The sequence below is a fragment of the Ictidomys tridecemlineatus genome, chromosome 14, assembly GCF_052094955.1.
Source record: "Ictidomys tridecemlineatus isolate mIctTri1 chromosome 14, mIctTri1.hap1, whole genome shotgun sequence".
In the NCBI taxonomy this organism is placed as follows: Eukaryota; Metazoa; Chordata; class Mammalia; order Rodentia; family Sciuridae; genus Ictidomys; species Ictidomys tridecemlineatus.
In genome coordinates, this window is record NC_135490.1 from 6,441,420 (window position 1) to 6,464,093 (window position 22,674).

General features: G+C 50.9%; 1 protein-coding gene across 1 annotated transcript in view; it reads left to right on the plus strand.

The window, feature by feature from the left end:
* Xkr6 (XK related 6) overlaps positions 1–22,674 on the plus strand; it is a 270,046-nt gene that overhangs the window by 192,518 nt on the left and 54,854 nt on the right. The window contains exon 2 of the mRNA XM_078030785.1: positions 22,132–22,328. Within this exon, the coding sequence (XP_077886911.1) occupies positions 22,132–22,328 (197 nt within the window). The remainder of the gene's footprint in view (positions 1–22,131; positions 22,329–22,674) is intronic.

Consider the following 22,674-nt stretch of genomic DNA (forward strand, 5'->3'; position numbering starts at 1 on the left):
CAGGAATTAGAGATTTATGGTTACACAGAGTAGTAGGGTTCATCCCAGCAAACTCACACAGTGTGGAGACTGATTTCAGCTCTTGATCTCCCCCTTCCCCTGCCCTTCCCCCGGCCTCCCTCCCCCTCCCTTCCCTACTGTACTTGACTTCCCTTATTTGATTGGTTCTTTTTATTATCCAATCCTTCCTGCCCCCTTTCCTTTATTGTACTTTGGCTTCTGCATATGAGAGAAAACATTCGACCTTTGAGTTTCTGAGTTTGACCTGTTTCTCTTAGCAAGATATTATCCATTTCCATCCATTGACTGGGAAGGCCATGATTTTATTCCTTTATATGGTTGAGTAGCACTCCAGTGTGTGTGTGTGTGTGTGTGTGTGTGTGTGTGTGTGTGTGTGTGTGTGTCTGTGTCTGTGTGCATGTGTGTATCACAGTTTCTCAATCCAGTCATCTATTGATGGGCATGTGGGTTGATGCCATGATTTTGCTATTGTGAATCGTGCTGTTATAAACAATGAGGTGGCTGTCTCACTGTGGTAGGCTGATTTTACATCTTCTGAGGGAGTACCAAGGAGTGGGAGAGCTGGGTCACATGGTGGTTCCATTCTTAGTGTTTTGAGGATCTCCGTTCTGATTTCCAGGGAGGCTGTACTAGTCTGCAGTCCCGCCAACAATGTACACGCATCCGTTCTCCCCACAAGCTCCTCAGCATTTTATTTCTTGTTTTCTTGAATATTGCCATCCTGACTGGAATGAGAGGAAATCTTGCTGCAGTTTTGCTTTGCATTTCCCTGATTACTAGAGATGTTGAACATTTTAAAAAATATATTTGTTGACTATTTGTGCTTCTTCCTTTGAAAAGTTTCTGTTTAGTTCTTTTGCCCGTTTATTGATTGGGTTATTTGTGTGAGTTTTTCGTTGTTAATTTGTTGTTTTGGTGTAAAGTGTTTTGAGTTCTTTATATGATGGAGTGTTGACCCTACGTTTTCTTCTATCAGTGGCAAAGTTTCTGGTCTAGTTCCTAAGTCTTTGATCTATTTCAATTTGAGTTTTGGGCAGGGTGAGAGATGGGGGGGTCTGATTTTATTTTTCTAATATAACTGTCCAGTTTTCCCAGCACCATATGCTAAAACAGCTGTCTTTTCTCCAGGGTATACTTTTGGCACTTTGTCCAGTATCAGATGGCTATAGGTATGTGGATTGGTCTCTGTGTCTTCTATTCTGTTTCACTGGTCTTCATGTCTAATTTGATGATGCCAATACCCTGTTTTGTTACTACAGCTCTGTAGTATGATTTCAGATCAGGTATGTGATGCCCCCTGCTTCACGTTTCTTGCTTAGTATTGCTTTGGTTATGCTGGGTCACTTATCCTTCAGAATGAATTTAAGAATTGTTTTTTCTAATCCTGCAAAGAATGTCACTGGTATTTGGTTGGGGATTGCATTGAGTTTGTGTATTGCTTTTGATCCTATGGCCATTTTGACAATATTGATTCTGCCTATCCAAGAACATGGGAGGTCTTTCCATCTTCTAAGGTCTTCTTTACTGCCTTTCTCCAGTGTTCCATGATTTTCATCGTAGAGCTCTTTTACTTCCTTGATTAGTTTAGTTCTCGAATATTTAATTTTTTGAAGTTATTGTGAATGGGCTGGTTTTCCTGATTTTTTCATCAGCTGAATCACTGTGCGAGTTCAGGAAAGCTATTGATGTATGAGTGTCGACCTGGTATCCTGCTACTTTGCTAAACTAATTTATAAACTGCAGAAGTCTCTGGTGGAGGTTTTTTTTTTGGGGGGGTTGTCTTCTACATATAGGAACATATCATTGCCAAACAGTTTAACTTCTTTTCCTATTTGTATAACTTTGATTTCTTTTTCTGGCTTGATTGCTCTGGCTAATATTTTCAAGACTATATGCAATAGGAGTGCTGAGAGTGAACAGCCTTGTCTGTTCCTGATTCTAGAGAAAATGCTTTTAGTTTTTCTTCATTTGGTGAGATGTTGACTTTGGGTTTGTCATAATTGGCCTTTACGATATTGAATTAAGTTCTTCGGATCCCTAGCTTCTCTAGAATTTTCAACATCAATGGGTGTTGGATTTTATCAAAGGTTAGTTTTGTCAATGGTTTGTAATCTTATTTATCTTTTCAAAGAACCAACTCTTTACTGCACTGACCCTGTGTATTATTTTCTTATTCTCAATTTCATTGATTCTGCCTCTCATCTTAATTATTTCCTGTCTTCTGCTGGTTTTGGGATTACTTTGTTCTTCTTTTTCTAAGTCCTTGAGGTGGAGCATAAGCTTATTTATTAGGATCTCTCTAATTTTTTAATGTAGACACTTAATGTGATAAATTTTCCTCTTAGAACTGCTTTTATATTGTCCCAGAAATTTGATGTTATATCTCTGTTTTCATTTGTTTCTAAGAATTTCTTGGTTTCCATTCTCATTTCTTCTTTGTCAGTTTTCATGGTTTATGTGGTTTCTATTATTTTTCTTTCTGTTGATTTCTAGCTTCATTCCATTATGATAAGATGGGATTATACCGATTTTTTAATATTTGCTAAGATTTGCTTTGTGGTCTAAAATATGATTTATTTTAGAAAAGGTTCCATGCACAGCTGAAAAGAAGGTAAATTCAGTTGTTTTGGGGTGAAATATTCTGTCGATGTCCATTAGATTTATAGTGTTGTGTAGGTTTGAGATATCTCTGTTGATCTTATGTTTGGATGACCTGTCTATTGATGATAGGAACACATTGAAACCACCCAGTACTATTGTATGGGATGTATGTAGGACTTAAAGTCATGTGGTATTTTTTCCTTGTAATTGGGTACATTGACATTTGGGGAGTTAATGTTTGCTCTTATGATATATTCTTGTGGGAGTGTTCCCTTTACTAGGATGTAGTGCCCTTCTTTGTCTCTTTTGATTAATTTTTCTTGAAGTCTGCTTTGCCACAGATGAGATAGTGATCCTGCTTGTTTTCTTGGACCATTTGCATGGAGTACCTTTTGCCATACTTATACCTTTAGCTTGTGGATGTCTTTGCCTATAAGATAAGTCTCTGGTAAACAGCATTTTGTGGATCTTGTTAAGATCCATCCTGCTAATCTGTATCTTTTAATTGAGGATTAGAGACCATTAAAATTCAATGATAGTGTGGTTATGTGTTTGTCGATTCCTGCTATTTTTTTTTTTTTGCTGTATTTTATCCTACTTTGATTCTCACTTAATGGATTATTCTTCTATTGGACTTCCTCTCTATTTGGGAACTTTTAAAATTGTTTTTTAGTTCCTCTATGTTCTGTTTATCTTTGAGTATTCTTTGCAGTGCTGGTTTGGTGCTCATGAATTCCTTTAGCTTATTCTTGTCACTGAAAGTTTTTATTTTCTCCTCTAATTCAATACTGAACTTGGCTAGGTATAGTAACCTTGGCTGGCAGTTGTTTGCCTTTGGAGCTTGGAATATCTCACTCCAAAACTTCATTGATTTTAGGGTCTGAGCTGAGAAATCAGAAGTAAGGCTTATTGGTTTGCCTCTAGATGTGACCTGGTATTTTTCTCTTGTTGCTTTTAATATCCTTTCCTGATTTTCTATGTCAGACATTTTGATTATGATACGCCTTGTGTGCTTCTCATTTGTATAGGTCCTGTAAGCATCCTGTATTTGGATATGTATCTTATTTCCGATATGGAAAACATTTTCTGTAAGTATCTCATTGAAAATGTTTTTTATGCCTTGAGTTTGTATCTTCATGTTCTCTTTTATCCCAATGATTCTCAGGTTTGGTCTTTTACATTTGTCCCAGAGTTCTTGTATGTTCTGGCCATGTTCTATATATTTTTTCCCTTTATTGCCTTCTGTGTACTCAAAATCATATAGCCTGTCTTCGAGGGCTGAGTTCTGTCTTCAAGGGCTGAAGTTATATTTGCTACACAATCTAATCTGCTAGTGATGCCTTCCATTGAGTTCTTAATTTGATTGACTGTGTCTTTCATTTCTAGGAGTTCTACTTGGTTTCTTTTCTCTATTTCTTTATTTAAGTGGTCTTTCATCTCCTGTAATTGCTCTCTTTATTTCTTCTTTAGATCTTCTTTTAGTTCATTGAACAAATTAATAATAATTTTTTATAATCTTTCTCTAGGTCTTTGTCCACCCTGCTTTTACTGGGATACTTTGTTGGGTGATCGTGGCTCTTGGCAGCAGATTTGTTTGCCTGTTTTTTCATGTTTTCAGAGGCCTTGTGTTCGTGCATCATTTGAAGTGGATTCCCCTCTTTTTTTTTAGCATGTTCATTTGAACATGTTACATACTTACTTGTTCTGGGGCTTCTCTCTGTAATGTTGATACATGTGCAGATGTCAAAGGGTGGGACTTGAGTTCCCCCTCTGATCATTCCTCCTTGGGTCGTTGTAGTTGGTTTGGGATTTTGTCTTTTTACTTCTTTGAGTTGGAATAATGTCGAGAAATGTTTGGTTCAGCAGCAGAGTCTCTTCCCTATAAACTTTTAGTGTCCCTGTAGATTTCTAGAACTTTACAGAATGAGGGGTGAAATAAACAATGGTAACAACTATTGCAAACAGCAGACCACACACAGTGTTAAAGTGGATTTTCACCCATTAGGAGGAATGGTGGGTTCAGCATTTGTAAACAGTGAGAACAATAATGATGAACTAGATCTGGCTTTACAGCAAACAGTGTCAAGTATATCATCCACAGCAGTAAGAATTGCATTAGCATCAATGGTGGCAGCAGGAGTTATATAGGCCAATTAGTTCTGAGAATGATAAAAATACAAGTATTTAGGGGAAATGGAAATATGTTAGGAATTTAGAAAAGATTTTACAATTTCAAAAAGTGAACAGAGAATGCAGAAGAGATGTGGCAAATGGAGGTTATACAGAAAGAGAGGAAAAAATAGAAGAAGCGAAGTATTGAGAAAGAGGGAAGGAGAACAGTAAAATTTAGCCATTAGCAGGAGAAGATACGAGATAAGCAAGAGAAACCAAAGATATAAACAAAGGAAAATAATACAAAACCAAATCAGAATGTATAATCAAAAACCCCTGAACCCTCAAAAGACAATCCTAGTAAAAAATAACCACACTTCAAAATGCTAAAAATAAGAGAAAAAGAAACAATACAGTGTATGTATGTTCCTGAACCAATCAGCACAGCCAGAATTCACATACATACACACCCTCTCACACACGTGTGCATGCATGCGCAAACACAGAAAGAATTAAAAAATAAAATTAAAAATTAAAAATAAATAAAAAGTTTTTTGAAATCCAAAATCTTAGTCAACAATAAAGGACACTTCTCCACTGAGGTGCTCTATATTTGACTGGAATGGGTGGTCACTGCCGATGTCCAATAGTCTGTTTTCCCCATTTTTCTTGAGTTACGTACTGATAGTTATGTACAGGAACACTGTTCTTGTGTTGCTCTCTGAGCTGCCAGTTGGAGTGCCTTAAGATTCAAGCAATTTGATATAAGATGGTGTCCCTTCTCACCCCATGAGTAGGATGGGGTAGGTGGCACCGTCAGTTGGTGTTTTGTCCTTTTGGACCAGTCCAGTGCACTCCTAGGGCACTGCTTCTGTGCGCTCTGTGAGGGGCGGTCCAGCAGGTGGTGCTGAGGTCTGAGCAGGTCTCGGGGCCTTTGCTGGGGGGACTGCTTTGGAGAGACTGGATCGACCTGCCCCAGGGATAGATATAGCTGATCTCTCCTGCACGTCAAGTATATCATCCGCCTGTCAAGTGTACTCCTGGTTCTCAGGAGCCTCCTGAGAAATACAAATATGGGGCAGGGGTGCCAATCCTCCACCACAGCTGCCCAGCAGCACAGCCTTCCCAGGCGTAGTCCCTGAGGGTCTTCACCCCTTCCAGCTCAGACTCCCGCCCCCTGCAGCTGGTCAGGTGAGCTGCTGGATGCAATAGAAGCAGGTGGGCTCCCCTCACCCCTCCCAACCCTGGTCCCACTGGGTGGTCTCCTCCACACCTGATCCACTCCTGGTCCATCAAGCCCAGCCTAGATCCCTCACTAAGCACCTGCCTGGAAATCGTGGCTGTATGTTTTGGATCCTGCAGTCACGGTGGGGGTGCACTTGCCCCCATACGGCTCCACCCCAGCTCTCCGTGGCCAGTTGAGCTACAGAGCGCACTTTTCAAGCACCAGTGCACAGTGCAGCATTGATCAGCTGTTTAGGCAGCATTTCATCTCAGGTTTCTCTGTACCAAGGCTGTGATCCCTTGGGCTGGGGCTCAGCAGCAGAGCACTCGCCTAGCATGTGCGAGGTGCCGGGTTCGAGCCTCAGCACCAAATACAAATAAATAAATAAGTAAAATAAAGGTATTGTGTCCAACTAAACCTAAAAATATTTAAAAAAATAAAAATAAAAAAGACTATGAGCCCCCTCCCTCTGCCTGTGGTGAGCCCGCACTGCGCCCCTGCCACACGGGCTCCATTGTATTCTTTTTTGTTCATTGTACTCGAATTTCCAAGTCCCTCAGCCACTCTGCAGGTCTGATATTAAAATTTAGTGAAGTCCCCTTTTCACCCACCTTGCTGAGAAGCCACACCCTGCCGTTTGGCTCCACCCGTGGTGCAGCCGGGATGCCGCTTCCTGCCCCACCGTCTCGCCCTCTTCACCACGCGACTCCCTGGTTGCACACAGAGGCTGGGGTTGAGTCTGGGGTGTGACTTCTCCAGGCCCCAGAGCCAGCCCCGTAGTCCCCGGGACTCGGTTTCCTGAGGCAGCCAAAGGTGGCAGGAAAGTCTGAGGCCAGGTTCCATGGGTAGCCACGTGGATTCCTGAGCCCATTCCCCACCTGGGGAGGGTTTCCCGGGACTGACTGGGCTCCCAGCGCAGTGCTAGGTCTGCATTCCGGGAGCCCACAGCGTGGAGATGCGGAGGCGAGCAGTGTGAGGCGAGCTCAGTGGAGACTGCAGCCCGGCCGCCTGTCCCCTGGACACTTGGGGAGTTGTTTAGGGAGACCAGGCTGCCAGGGAGGGACCAGGGCATGGTGAGCACCTGACGATGTTGGCTCTGGGATATGGCATGTCACCGGCCACCCTGGCTCCGCTGTGCAACCTGGGGGCAGTGCCACCCTCTGTTCCTACGTCCTTCTTGTTTCCCACTGAGACTCCAGGAACAACACATGGCAGTGTCTGGCCACCCAGAAGGGGTGGGAGTTGAGGGAGGAGGCCTGGGTCCAGCCGAGCCCACTCCCGGGTGGCATCGGGCCCCTCGCAGGCAGGAAGGCGGCCTCCGGGGTGGGGTGGCAAGTGGGGGCTGTTGGAGGGTCTGCCGAGCCCTGTGGGTGGCTGGAGGCGGACCAGGGCCTGCCCATGTCACTGAGAGGGAGACAAAGGACGAAGACCTTCCCCAGGGCCATACAGCCAGGACAGAGGTAGCCAAAGGTGGCAGGTTCCAACCGCTCCCTGGGTAGCCACATGGTAGCCACGTGGATTCCTGAGCCCATTTCCCACTTGGGGAGGGTTTCCAGGGCTAAATCCTAAACACACCGTGTTGAAGCCGTGACCACATCTTCTACGGAGGCAGACATAACTGAGGGACAAGGAGGCTGCAGGAGGCAGCAGAAGAAGGTAGCAGGCCTCAGTGTGACTGCCCTGGGTCCAAATCCCAATGCTCTAATTCTCTTGCTGTGCAACTTTGGACAAGTTTCCAAGCCTCTCTGAACTTAGTTTCCCCATCCATAATGGGAAAGATGACTTTCCTCAAGGGGTTATTGTGAGGAATGGGATGTTGGTGGTACTTGGCATTCAAATGGCAGCCACTGTAATGTCCCAAGCTGTCTTCTCACTGGGGAGGGTGGCCACGCTGCAGTCACCTCCTCTGCTAATCCCCCTGACACCCCAGACTTGGCTTTGAGGGGCATTACCCACCCACACCCGGGCGTGGCAGCCACTGTGACCTGGGAGGGTCCCTGGGAAGTCCTGCCCTCTGCTCTGGGGCTCCTGCAGGTTCTCCCCACCCCAGAGGAGGGCAGGGACTCTCCTGAGCCAAGGGAGCGCCCGCCACCCTGGCAGTGGACGGGGTGAGCAGACGGGATTTCTTGGCCTCCAAACCGAGGGCCGGGAGGAGATACAGGAACAACTCGGACCCTGAGGTGAGGGAGGGTGGTATTTCCAGCACCACTGTCCCTCAGTGCCCTGGGGTGGGTTCCAGGTGCCCAGATCCCCAGACGCTCAGATCCTCTCTGTAAAACGGGGTTCTTTGTGCAGAACCTGAGCACCTCCCCCCTGTGCTTTAAGTCATCTCCAAGTGACTCACAGTCCCTAACGCACCTGGTCACCATGTAAATAGTTGTCAACTGTGTTGTTTAGGGAACAGTGACAAGAAAAAGAGTCTGTATGTGTGCAGCACAGATGCGACTTAAAACGTAGGTTTGATATCGGTCAGTGGAATCTGCAGACATGGAGCCCGGGGACCAGAACCGGCGGGTTTGGATGCTGGGCTTGGGTGAGAACCTGTGAGGCTCCAGGTGGCCGCTCCGAGCTGTCTGTCTGTCTGTCTGTCTTCTTCTTCTTCTTCGGGTCTTATTGGGCAGAGCTTCCTGTCCTCTCTCACCAGGATCATCGAGGCCCCTCCGTCCCTCCCTTTCTGAAGCTGCTCTCCTCAGGCCGGTCCTGCCTGCCCCACTCCATGCAGCCTCCCTGGTGGCCCCCCCATGCCTCCGACTCCCCCAGCCTCTCCAGTCCCCATGTCCACCCTACGCTGTGTACAACCCACAAGGGCCTCCCTGCCGTTCCTGGGAACTCGTCCCCACTCTCCTCTCAGACTGCCCCTTCCTCCTGGGTCCACCTTGCCCACTGGGACAAGAGCACCACGCTGGGCCCTGCCGCCTTCCCTCCCGCTCCCTGGGGCCTGGGCTTACTCTTCCCCAGCACCAGCCCTTGGCCCAGGCTCCTCACTTGCAGTCCCTGGGCCCGTGTCTCCTGGCTTCAGCTGCCTTCTGCCGCAGCAGGCTGGCACATCCGGCCCTCACCTCCCTGTCCTCCTGGACGGGCCCTCCACAGGCCCCTCCTGTGCAGCCTCCCTCCTCTCCCTGCCCACACAAATCTGTCAGGCTCCTTCCCGTTCCGTGGCCATCTGCTCGGAACCCCGTCTCCTGTCGCTGCTGGGGAAACGCGCTCCTCCTTCAACACTCCCCTTGACGCCCCTGTTTCAAACGCTCCTGGTGCCCGGCCGTGGACGCGGGAGGCCCCGCCTTCCACTCCGTGCCCAGCTCCACATGGGTCCTGCCTTCTCTGGTCTGAAGAGGATGAGGGCGGGGATTTTGTCTGGGTGCCCTGAGCCTCTCACAGTGTGTGGCATGCAGTAGGCGCTCAGTCATGTCTGTTGGATGCCTGAATCTGGTTGGGAGGGTCACTGCAGTGGATGCTGAGCAGTGTCTGAAAGGGGCACATTTAGGGCAAATTGAAGGCAGCCTCATCCACAGGGAGAATGAGCCACCCTGAGAAGCACCTTCAGTGTCTCGGACAAGCTCATAAATGACAGATGTGTCATGGGATGGGAGAGGACACCTGCACCGGGGGCTAGAACAAAGGTAAAACCACATCCTCCTGCTGGTGCCCACAGTCCTTGGGGCCCCCGTACTGGGTGGCTCTACCATGTGCTCATGTTTTGATGTTAGTTACGTATTTGATGTCCCTGGCAATGTTCAGGGCACTTGACTTTGGCCCAGTGAGCCCCTCTTGAAGAGGTGGGGTGCTCTGAACAGCTCACAGGGCCTGGCTCCCCATCCGTGGGAGCAGCTGGACGGCTGCGGAGACCTCGCAGCGGGGTGCAGCGGGGAGCACAGCAGGGGCTTCAGCCCTGGTTTGGGTCACGGTGGAGCCTCCCCCCCACAGTGCCACCGCAGGGTCACAGCTCCAGGCACAGGAGCACTCTCAATGGGCGCGTCCTATGGGTGCCAGAGCACATCTGGCTGGACAGGAAATCAGTGCAGCGCTGTTCCGCCAGGACAGAGGGCTGGGCCACAAGTCCGTGAGCGGAGGGCAAGGGCAAGAGGGGGCCCGGAGGAAGAGGAAAGCACCCCACGAGCTGCTCTGGGCCACCTCAGAGACTTGGGGATGCAGAGGTGTGGCAGAACCTGGAAAAGTGGGAGCTTCCTTATCCCAGCTCTGGGAACTTGGGGTGGGAATGTCTGAACTTTCCAGAGCCTAAGGATTTCACTAACAGGCTGCCCAACTTGTGTATTCACTTGTGCATACATCTAGTGCCTAAATTAGGTGCCAGGAGTGTGCCTCATACCGGATACACAAAGGTAAGTCGAAAACCCCAAACCCGGTCTCTGTCCAAAGACGTTCCTCCAAAACATGAGTCTGCCGAGGCATCTGGGTGTTTCCCATCAAATAGTTTTGCAGTGTCTTGGAGAAGGGGACAGTAGTGGGTCCTGCTGTGAGTGTTAGACTGCAGAGCAGGTGGGAAGTGAGTGGGGAAGGGGGCGGGTGGGCTGTGTTCGGGGACTGCTCTCCTGAGCCCTGGGTGTTAGGGAAGTCTGGCCCCGGCCAGGGCGCAGGCCACCCCACGGAGGAGACTGACATTCAGAAAGATCATGTGGCGCTGCCGGTTGGAATCATTGCCTGAAGCTGCCAGGCACCTTCCCCTGCCCCTTCTCCGGGCCCCTGGAAGAAATGCCATTTCAAGCCTGCTCTGTCATACGCGTGCCCTGAGCTGCCACCGTTGTTCAGCTGATGTCAGGACTCAGGAGAGAAGGGCTAAAAATAGCTCCGATGGCTGTGCTGCTCCCAGGGGCTGCGCGGCAGCCGGTCCCCTCCACCTTCCCTCCTGCTGAAGCTGTGCACATTGGGGTCATGTAAAGAGCTCTCCAGTGCCAGCCACGCTATCGAAGATTCCAGAATCCATTCTCATACTGGCAGAGAGCTTGGAACCCTTAGTCGGGGCTGCATGGGTGCACTGTTCCTGGCTGTGTGGGCTTGGTGGGTCCCTTGAGCCACCCAGACTTTGCGTTTGGGGTGGTTTTGAGGGAGCTGGAAGGAGGGGCCCGTGCGTGGGTGCTGGCTCCGCCGTTCAGTGTGTTAGACTGCAGAGCCGAGAGGGCCCTTGGAAGGCCTCCAGCTCTGGCCCTGCCCTCTGTGAGCTGGAGGATGTAGCAGCCCCAGGATTTGGGCTTCTAGTTTTTCCAACTGTCTGGGATAGGCAGAAAATCTGTCTCCCCCTAGTGGGCTCTGAAGCGCCCTCTCCCATTCCACACCAGTCCTTCCTGCTTTGGCTCAGCTCCTGCCTCAGCCGGCTGCCTACCTCTGGGGACCTGTGTGGCCTGCGTTTGAAGCTGGGGTTGCAGACAGCTCGTGGCCAAAGGAAACCAGCTTCCGACCAGAGCTGGGCCAGGTCACGGTAGCACACCTCAGCTGCACATCTACCAGTGGGACAGCCACCTGGGGCATGTGACCCCCATCCTGGGAGCCAAGTCTAGTGGGGAGGCATCTGATTTTTAAGTGGCTTTGGCATTGGGTAGAGGTACAGAGAGAGGGCAAAGAGAGCCCTGATCTCAGAGGGGAGAGGCCTCCAGGTGGGAAACAGGCACATGGTCCCGGCAGAGGCTCACACCTGCTTTCTAGCGTGAACACACCACTTAGATCAGGGTGTCATCTCGGGGTCAGTTGGCCTGGGCGTGCATCCTGGTGGCTACTGCCCTGGGCAGTGACTTGCTTCAGTTTCTGCCTTGAAGCCATTCTGAGGTGTGGGGAGGGTTACGTGAGGGAGTGTGGGTAGAGCGCGTCACCTGCTGGGCCTGAGGAAGGAGCCAGTCAACGGGGACTACTATTATACCCAGTCTGAGCATCACACGGGTGACAGCCCTGGGTGGTGGGTAAGGCCTGTGGAGGGGGCTCCACCTGCTCAGGAAGGGGCTCCAGGCAGAGACCAAGACACAGTGAAGGTGCACCCCGCAAGCTTTGGGTGGAGAGCTGCCAGCATGGCCAGGGGACAGCGGGTGTGGGAGAGAGGTGAGGTCGCAGAGGCCCCGGGGGCCACTCAGTAACTAGAATGAGGCTCGCCTCAGTCTCCACATCTGTAAGATGGGAGTGGGAAGAGCACAGACAGGGAGGTCCCTACCCGAGCCCTGGAGCCGGGGGCCTGGAACCTCCTGGACCTATTGCCTCCCGCACATGGCCGCCTGCCCTTCCCACTCTGGGTGGTCCCACTGGGCAGAACACGGGCAGGCAGCTCCGCCACCCTGGTGGGAGGCAGCTGAGGGTGCATTCCTACAGCACCTCTGCTGCTACGGCAAGCCAGGGTCCCCAACCCAGCCTGGCACAGGAGAGCAGAGGTGGGACCCCGTGGGGAGGGCAGGGCCGGGGCAGGACTTAGCAGGTGGAGTTCTGGGTGAGCCCTCGGGGGGGGGGCTTTTGTGGCTGCTAAGAGCTCTGTCCTCAGTAGCAAGGACAGTCCGTCATCACATCTGGGTCCCCTGGACCCTCACTTCCCATTAGGTGGCCCCGCTCTTCTCTCTGAGGGGTCCACAGCCACCAAGGGTTCTGGTGGCTGGACAGGGGCTTGGCTTTCCTCTTGGTGTCTGCCTGCCCTCCCTGTGGACATAATGGTGACAACAAATGGCCAGAAGCAGGGAATCCTGGGGGGACAGGGGAGGACAGACAAACCTCCCTCCCCTCAGCCCTCCAGGTTGGCTGTGGATGCAGGGCCATGGCTGTGACCGCGTTTGCAGGTGTCTGTGCAGATGGAGATCCAAGACACGTATTTGTAGCGTGAGTGTGTGTGTGTGTGTGTGTGTGTGTGTGTGTGTGGCACAGCAGTGCAGGGTGTGAGCACATGGGTGGGTGTAGACAGTCCTTGTGTGCAGAGTGTGCGGTGCGCACAGGGTGTCTGGGTGTGGAGTGCGGGTGGCTGCCAATGTCTGGGTGCCGGAGTGTGGGTGTGACAGAGGATGAGGGTTGACATGTCTGGGTGGACCTGGAGGCGTGGCTACTCGAATTCAAATGTGACAAAAGTAGAAGGCATTTTTGAAATAGCAAGGAGGCTACAGGCGGACAGCTGCTCTCGGCTTCAGAGAAAACCCTGTCCTGCCTGGGGTCAGCTTTCCCTGTCCTTCTGGGAAGAGCCATGAAGAGGTCGGAGCTCAGCCCCTGGGCCTGGCTGTGGACGGCGGAGCAGCCTGGGGTGGGCCGTCGGGGCCTGCGGGGTGCTGTGGCTTGGGCCTCGGTGGCCTCCTTGGTAAACCCTGGGCTTGCGGGGGATGCCAAGAAGGCTCTGCTGGCTGGGGTGGTCTCAGGCTGTCGGCCAAGATGGAGAGCCTCCCCCCCCCCCCCCGCTTGCAGGAAGTCCCCGCAGCTCATGGAGAAATGCAGCTGTGTAGCCCTGCAGGCTGACCTCTGAGGACAGAAGGCTGGGGCTGAGGCCAGCCGGCCCTGCCACCAAGGTCAGCAGGGCATCTGCTGCTATGTGTTGGACACTGTGGAGGCTGGGCACAGCCAGGCTAGGACCTGGCCCTGGGAGAGTGAGATCCTAACCAGGCTCACACAGATCCCTGTCAATGACTGAGCTCATGGGTCCCAAAAGCCAGTAGGGTGACCTCTGCTGGTTTCCGACCCTCAGTGGCCCCATGTGCTGTGTGCTCCTACCTGGTGACTGCTGGCCTCGGTTGTGACTGCATGGCCCTGGGTGTACGCCATCTCCTCTTCCTGCCCCTGCACCAACCCACCAGGCCGGTTCTGCAGATGGGGACTTCTGGAGCATCCAGAGGCAGGGCCGGGGCTGTGGTGGGGGGTGGTGTGGGGATGGAGGGTCGCGTAAAGGCAGGTCAGAAAGACCTGGGCACAGGTGGAATTCAGGGCCTGCCATGGTCTCTGCTCAGTTATCCCCACAGATTTCTAATGGCTCCTTGGGGCTGCATGACCCCCTGGCTGGCCCTGGGCTCTGGAGACTGGCAGGCACACCCTGGATGTCGGAAGGTGGGCCTGGGTCGGTCAGTAGCTTCCATCAGAGTCCAGCCTGGCCTTCCAGTTCCTGCCACCTGAAGCCCCTCTCCCCTGAGGTTCCTCCCTCCCTGCCCCTTCCCTTCCTTCCTCCTGGGGTGAGCCAGTACCCCAGAGTCATTCCCCCCTGACCCCAGGGAGTCATGTCCTCAGGGTGCAGTCCCAGGGCCAGGCCCCAGGAGACTTGGGTCAGGAAAGGGAGAAGCAGGAAGGGCGGGGGATGGGAAGCCACCTTCTTGTGGGCTCTTTGCCCTGCCTTCTTGCCTGCCTGGCTGGGTGCTGTGCCCTGGGTGCAGGATGCTGAATCCTTGGCACCAGCTGGTTCTGGAAGGAGGTTCCTTTTGGGCCATTCCATCTGGGGTCTGAGGGCTTGTACCTGCAAGAGGTTTGCAGAGGGAGCTGGGGTTGTGGCTCAGCGGTAGAGCATTCGCATGTGAGGCCCTGGCTTCAATCCCCAGCACCACACGGAAATAAATAAATAGATAGATAAATAAAGAAAATGTATTAAAAAGAAAAAGAAGTCTGCAGAAACAGGTCCTGAGGTAAGGTGGGAGAAACAGGTCCTGAAGGTATTCAAAGACAGGTGGACTCGTGGCCCTACTGAAACTTGAGCTTTGGGGCCCTGTACTTAATTCTGCACTTGTCCTTCCATATTCCTTTTCTTTTCAAATTGAGGCAGGGTCTCACCATGTTGTCCAGGCTGGCCTCAAACTACTGGGCTTGAGCCATCCTCCTGCCGCAGCCTCTCCAGCATCTTATGTGCACCCCTGTGTTCTCATACTCTTTAAAATATTTTTAAATTAGGTTTTTTGGTAAAATTTTTAAAAAGAACATTTATGTAAAGTAACCTTGACTTTTCTGTGTGTCTGGAAAGGTCTTGGAGTTTCAATGCACATATAGAATCACACAACCACCATCACAGTTGTCTCACTGATGGTTTCCTTGCCATAGAACACCCCTTTTTAAGTAAAGCACCCCCCAGCTCCAACCCATGCAGCTACTAATTCTCTCTCTCCACGTCTCCAGATGTCAGGCAGGTGAAGTTGCTCAGTACAGAACTGTTCATACAGCCTTCTCCTTCTGCGTGACGCCTTGTGACGCATGCAGGTTGTCGTGTGCATTGCTGCTGTGTGCATTGTTATTCCTGAGTTGCAGCCCACAGTATAGATGTGCCTCAGTTGGTTTATCGATTCCCTGTTGAGGAATAGTTGGCAATTATGAATGGAATTGCTAAAACATTTGTGTACACATTTTTGTGTAGACATAAGTTATTGTTTCTAGATAACATATGTTTCTAGATAATTTCTATTCAACCCAGAAATTGGGTTGCTGCATCATATAAGAGTATCTTTATAAGAGGCTATAAGAACTATTTATTTTACAGAGAGGCTGTACCATTTGCATTCCTACCTATAATATATGATCATTCCTGTATTCTCTCCAGTGCTGGACATTGTCAGTTTAAAGATATTTTAGATCAATGAGGTATGAAGGACTACCTTATTGTGTTTTTTAAATTGTGATTTTAATATGTTTTGCTATTTTACAATGTTGAGTTTTTTTCCCTCTGTGCCTACTTACCATTCAACATCTTCTTTGGTGAAATGTCTATTCTAATCCTTGGTCCATTTCTAAAAATTGGGTTGATTGTTTCTTGCAGATGGATTTTGAGAGTTCTCTGTGTATTCTGGGTACAAGTTCTGTGTCATATGTGATTTGTAAATGTCTTCTCTTAGTTTACATCTTGTCTTTTCATTCTCTTAGCAATGTCATTCACAGAGCAGAAGTTTTTTTATTTTGATGGTTTAGTTAATCTACTTTTCTTTTATGGGTCATGCTTTTGCTGCCATATATAAGAACTCTTTACCTCATGCAAGGTCACCAAGATTTTCTCCTTGAAGTCCCACAGTTTTACATTGTAGTCTAGGCTGTATTTTAAGTTAACTGTTGCACATGGATGACTAATTCTTACCACACCAATGGGAAGCTTTTCTTCATTGAGTTGTCTTTGCATCTTTGTAAAAAAATCAGTTGGCCATATTTGGGTGGGTCTGTTTGTGGACTCTGTTGTGTCCCACTGACCCATGCTTCTCTCTCTTTGCCAATACTGCACCATCAGGATTACTGCAGCTTTATAGTAAGTCTTAAAGTCAGATACAGTGAGTCCTTCAAATGTATTCTTCTTTTTCATAATTGTTTTGTCAATCCTAGTTCCTTTGCCTTTCCATATAAATTTAAGCATCTGCTTGTATGTATCTGCAAAAATTCTGCTGGAATTTTTATTGGAATTACTTTAATCTATAGATCAATTTCAGAACAACTGTCATCTTAGTAGTGTATCTTCCTATCCATGAACATGGTATGTCTCTACCATTTAGGTTTTCTTTTATTAGCATTTTGTAGCTTTAGCATAAATTTATTGCATATTTTATTAGATTTATATCTAAGAATTTCATCTTTGGGAGAAAATTTAAATTTTTAAAATCTAAATTTTCAATTGTGCAATCATAGTTTATAAAAATACAATTGATTTTTATTTGCTGAACTTGCATTATATGATACTGATAAATTCACTAATAAGTTCTATGTGTTTTTTGTAGGTGCCTGAGGATTTTCAATCTAGGCAATTGTGTCATTTACAAATAGGGACAATACTAATTTTTTCTTTTGCATTCTGTCTATACTTTCTGTCTATATTTCTTTTTCTTGATTTTTCACACTGGCTCAGTCTTCCAGTATGATGGTGAATACGGTAAAAGTCGATATCATAGCCTTGTTCCTGACCTTAAGACAAAAGCATTCACTCTTTTATTATTCAGTATATTATCTGTGGGTTTTTGTAAATGTCCCATATCTACATCCAGCTAAGGAAATTTCCTGCAATATGTAGTTTGATGAGAGTTTTTCTTGTGTGTAGATGTTGAATTCTATCAACTGTTTTTTTTTCTGCATCAATTGGTGTGATCTGTAGTTTTTATCATTCATATCATAGATGACATTGAGCCAGTGTTTCATCTCTGAGATTAATTCCATTGGCTCTGCTGTGGCATATTTCTATGTGTTATTGGATTTGATTTGCTAATATTTTATTGAAGATTTATACATCTTTGTTTTGGTATTGTTTCTAGTTTTTTTTGTTTGGTTGGTTTTGGTTTTGGTTTTTTTTTTTTTTTTTTTTTTTTGGTACCAGGTTTGTCTGTCTTTCATATCTGAGTAATGCTGTGCTCATAAAATTTCCCTTTTTGTTTTCTAGGAAAGAGTGCGTAGAGTAGTGCTGGTTGCACCCTAAGGTCTTGGTAGAGAGTACTATTTTTCTTCAAGTGGTTCTGTAAGCTTCAGGTTCAGCAAAACCTGGACTTGGCCCTGTTTGGGGGACTTTGAGGGTTTGTTGTTTTCCATAATCAGAGGTTTCAATATGCCACACTGAGCAGCCAGGGACTGTGGGTACAGATAGGTGAAACTCTTTAGCCTCCTGAGCCTGGTAGAAATCACTAATCTTCCATCCTGGTCAGTCTGCGGCAGACCCTAGCTAACTCCCAGTGGAGCAACACAGTCTAGGAAAGGCCTCTGACTTGCCTGAACCAGGACTGGCTGTGTGACCTTCAGGACATCACTCTGAGCCTTAGATGAGCCATCAGAAAAAGGATAAGTGCTGATGTAAAAATGAAAATGTGCTTGCGGAACGAGAGAGTACCCCTCGAGGCAGGATTAAGGAGCTTCAAACAGGTCCACAGCTTATAAAGTTAGGGGAGGAAATGGGCAGAGTGGGTGGAGGAGGAGACAAGAGGAGAGCAGGGAGCAGGACGTGCTGTCACCTGCACAGCGACCTCTGTCCCCGCCTGTCCCCCACAGGCATGTGGACTTCTGAGGGCTCAAGACGGCATGTGTCCAGTTGTCCAACATGTCCTGAGCCTGGTCCAACGAGGTGTTTCACAGACGAGGAAAATTCGGGCTTGGTGATGTCCCCCAAGATGACAGTATGTGGCAGAACAGGAAGGGAGCCGCGTGTTTGGGGCAAACTCTGCTCTTCTGTCAGGAGGGTTGCAGGTTGGACAAAGTTCAGAAGGCAAGAGCCAAACGGTCGACCTGAGGGGTGTGCGGGCTGGAGGCAGGGCCACTGGCCTTGAAGCCAGACGGCTGGGCATGAAGCGCTGGTTGGCCACTCGCAGGGCTGGTAAATTGAGGAACACATCTCGCCTAGTGCTTCAGTTCACTGAGATGAGGTGAGCATTGCACCTCCTCATGGAGCGTTGCAGGAATAGGGCCCGCGCCATTAATTCATTCATATCGACTCATTCATGCAAAACGCTCAGAATAGTGCTCAGCTCAGGGGAGGTGTGCAAACACCAGGTGTTATTATTTGTGAAGGTGTGGACTACATTTTGGGTTCTGGGGAGCCATCACTTGAAGGAGGAAGCTGTGAGATGTTGGCAAAGCTTAGAGAGCCTGTAGCCTGCCCCAACCTCAGGAAGTGACTTGCTCAAGGTCACACAATCCTGCAGGCCACAGCCCCGTCCAGCCCATGGCCCATCTGCATTTCCACCAGCACCTCATGATCCAGTGCTTCTGGGGGAGAGGTGGTGTGTCAGGAGGGCACGTAAGAGGTGGGGGCAAATGCAGGAGGAAGGCTGAGCTTCCTACCTTGGGGAGGTGAGCTTTCTGGAACATGCCAGGGAAAGGGACAACAGGGAGTTTGGAGGTGTGGCAGCCAGTGTTCCTCTTGCGGGCTCTGGGCTTTCCCCTGGGGACCCAGCACATCTGGGCTGCAGCCTCACCCATGGCCCCTGCACCCTGCTCTGTCGCAGAGGAGACGCGGGCCTTTAGGTATGAGGTCACTGGTGTGGAGCATCCTTTCTGCGATGCTTAGTGTCTGGCGCCACCGTGTGGCCATGGGCCAAATCCGTCTGCACAGGAGTTGGAGGCCCAGCAAGAGGCAGCAGGAGGGCAGCCTCAGGTCTCCCAAACTAGCACTGAGTTTACTGGTGGGAAATGGGATGGAGGGAGCAGAGAGGACAGGCACAGGGGCTCAGAGGAGAGGTGCAGTGTCCCCAGCTTCCAGGCTGCTTGTTTCCTGGAAGCTCTTTAGACCACGAGGGAAGCTGGCCTTGGGGAAGTTCAGAGGAGGAAGAGTCCCAGTCCCTTTGAGGATGGCAGCTGCCAGGACACGAGGGGCGGGAGCTTTGCATGGGTTCTGCAGGGACTAGCAAGGCCAGGGAGTCAAAGACCCTTGGCTCTTCCCCATGGTCCTCAAGTGACTGAGACAGGGGCGGATACTCTCTGGCATGGGGGGCCCCACCTGCAAAGTGGAGGTGGCACTGGGTTAGTGATCAGACCTAGTTCCAGAGAGTGTCCAGCATTCCCCGTTGTCTGATGGGGACCAAGGACTGAAGGATAGAAGAGCAGAGTGCAGGGGAGGGGTGCAGGCACCTGCCCTGGGGGTTCCTGAGCTGACTCCAACTTGGTGCTCCCCTGGGTGCAGGTTGCTGCACTGCAGGGGGTGGCACTGCCAAACTTGATTCCGGTGTGATTGTGGCGTCCTCTGTGCCTGGCATCTGTTTGTAACCAGCTCAGGGTGCAATTCTGGCTTTGCCCTCCCGCTGGCTTCTCCCACACCTGGGTGCTCTCATAAGGGAGAGCCCGGCTTCTCCTGGCAGGTCTTCCAGGCCAATCAGCACATTCTGTTCACTGTGTTCCTTTCCCCCACCTTGTGGGGCAGCAGGGCCTGTGGCCAGGGGGAGGTTGAGGATGGAGGGAGAGCCGCTCTCTGGTAAGGACAGATCCAGGGAACCTGAGTGCTGGCGTTATCGGGGCCCAGGTGGATGGGCTTGGTTCTGCCACATGATCATTACTTCAGCAGCTGGGCCACTTGCAAAGGTAGGAGACAGAGTGCGTGGTCAGAGTGTACCCCAAGGTAGTGTGCACTTGTGGTCAGGCCCCTGATGTGAGTCTATGGCCATGGCACATGGGTACAGCTGAATTTTGGATCAGGGACCCGTTCTGATTGGTGACACCAATGGAGCACCAGGGCTCCATCGGACACTTGACCGTTGTGCACGTGGCTGCGGAGCCTCTGGGTTTGAGGCCCCGTTTCAGTGCCTAGTCAGTGAATCCTTGTCCCCTGCTGTCCTGCCTTCCCAAGCTGCCACCACATCTGGCCACTCTGCCCTTCTTGTCTGGCTCTCCATCCCCTCCAAAGCTAATGACAATGATAGCTCCCTAGAGGGGCCTCCCAGCCCCCACTGTCCCCAGCATCTCCCCAGCAGGCCTGGCCTCAGGCCCCAAACCTTCATCCTTGTCCTCTCTCCTTCCTCTTTCAATTTCCTCCTCCTCCTCCTCCTCCTCTGTCTCTCTCCTCTGTTTCTCTCTCTTTCTCTGTGTGTGTCTCTGACCCCTCCAGCCACCCCTTGGTGACCCTACAGCTTTACAGATCAAGTGTCACAGACTCCCTCTCCTTCCTGGGCCTCCTCTGTCTCCCTGATGGTATGAATTCACAGGCAGAGGCCCAGACAGAGGGACCACTCATGGGAAGTGCCACAGCCAGCAGGTGACAACACCTGGAACAGAACGAGGATTCTGTGTTGGCTTCCCCTCCAGCCTTAGTTTCCCACTTGTGAAGTGGCACCGAGCAGACCTGCCCCAAGAGGCATGCTGGGACTCCACAGGCTGGCACCCCTGTGTGCCTGGACCTTCCCCATGTCCCTCCTGATGGAGGGCACCGCAGTGCACCTTGCTTTAATGTTCAGTAGAACAGCATCCACTGACTCCAGGGGTGTAACCAGAGAGATGAGGTGTGGTTCTGGGTACTCCGGTGGGTCTCTCCAGGATAGCCACCAGAATCTCCCCCAAAGGCCTCAGGGGTCCAGAGAGAATGCCACAGCACTGTCCCAGACGTCTGGGGGGAGGGGTGCTCACGTGGCCAGTACTTTGTTTTATTTATTTCTGGCCAGCACATTTTTGGGGGTCACACCTCTGAGTCAGTGGGCACACGTCCTGGGGTATCCTTGAGGGAGGCTAAAGAAAGGTCAGAGGTGAGGCTGGAGAGGTGGCAGTGTGCTGGGCCACGAGGACAGCTCTGGATCACTCCAAATACCATGGGGAGCTGTGGAGGGTCAGCGGAAGAGGAGCGAGGGCCACACGTGGGCAAGGAGCACTTTGGCTGCGGCGGGAAGAGGGGCGGTTATGGGCGGGAGAGGGCGGTGCAGACCAGCGACAATGCAGACCAGGCCGGTGGTGATGGTGGGGACAGGGAGGGTCGTCTTGTAGCCCCAAGTGGGCACTTGGAAATGCTTGAGGACAGCTGGGCCTCCACAGGTGCCGGCCATGTGCTCCAGGTCTGACACCGGCACGGCCCTCCGGGAGGCTCCGGAATGTGGGCAGAACGTGTCCCCGGGGATGCCAGGTTCTCTCCCCTGGCTGTGGCACTATTCCTTGCTTAATCCTAACGGGGCCCACAAAGCTGAACTTCCTGATGCTTTTGGACAGGCCTCTGAGGCCTACACCCCTGACCCTGACCCTGCCTCAGAGGCCACTAGTGGGTTTTGATGGGACCTTAAATTGTCCTCTTGCCTGGCTAGGGCTTGCAGACACAGTTCCAGAAAGTTCAGGTAAAAGTGAGGCTTACCCAAGGTGGGTACCCACCTGCTCATCTCTAATGGGGCACACACTCTATGAGGCTCCCTCATTACAGAGGGTGAGTTAGGAGGGGGTTAGAAGACTGGTTCAAGGTCCCACAGCACGCAGGGCTGACCTGCAAGCACTCCACCTGGACCTGCTTCCTTTGCGCTTTGCTCCTCCCTGTGGAGCCTGGGTGCTTCCCCTATGATCCCCAACCCGAGGAAGTCCACCTGCGTTCTGGGCTCACTAAGATGCTTAAGTGGTAGGCCCTGGAAGATCATCTGGCTCCACTCTCCCATTTTCCAGATGAGCTCACAGAGGCCAGGACCGGAAGGAGTCGCCTAGGGCTCCAGATGGCAGACTTTTCTGATCTGCCCCGAGCACCATGTCCTTGGACTGAGAGACCCTCAGAACCCCATCCAAGTCTCCGGGACCTTCTGCGCCCACGTGGGTGGGGGTGCGGCCGGGTCCTTCTGCAGCGCCCACCCCACCCACGCCTCTGTGTTCTGTCCTGTGTCTCCCGGCAGGTATATCCGCACCATGTACCTGGGGATTCAGAGCCAGCGGCAGAAGGAACACCAGCGACGCTTCTACTGGGCTATGATGTACGAATATGCAGACGTCAACATGCTGCGCCTCCTGGAGACCTTCCTGGAGAGCGCCCCCCAACTGGTGCTACAGCTCTGCATAATGATCCAGAAGAACAGCGCCGAGACGCTGCCCTGTGAGTGCCCACCCTGGCCCCGCCCCGCCCAGGCCCCGCCCCGGAAACGCTAGGCCCCGCCCCCACCCCTGCTGGGTCACCTCCTGGGAGCTCTGGGAGGGCCTGGCACCTCCGAGGGCGCTGGGAGTCCCAGCTCTGGGTCCTCAGGACACCGAGCCCTGGGCAATGTTGACGTCGCCTGCACAGCACAGAGGTTTCCCCTACCGTGTGCGGGCTCTGGGCCTCCCCAAGACACTGTTGAGTGAGCAGTGCAGACCTGGGTCTCCAGAGTGCCCCGGGGCAGGAGAAGCCAGTCAGGCCCCCAGCAGAGCCAAGAGCCCTAGGTCTCCCAGCCAGGCAGGATGGT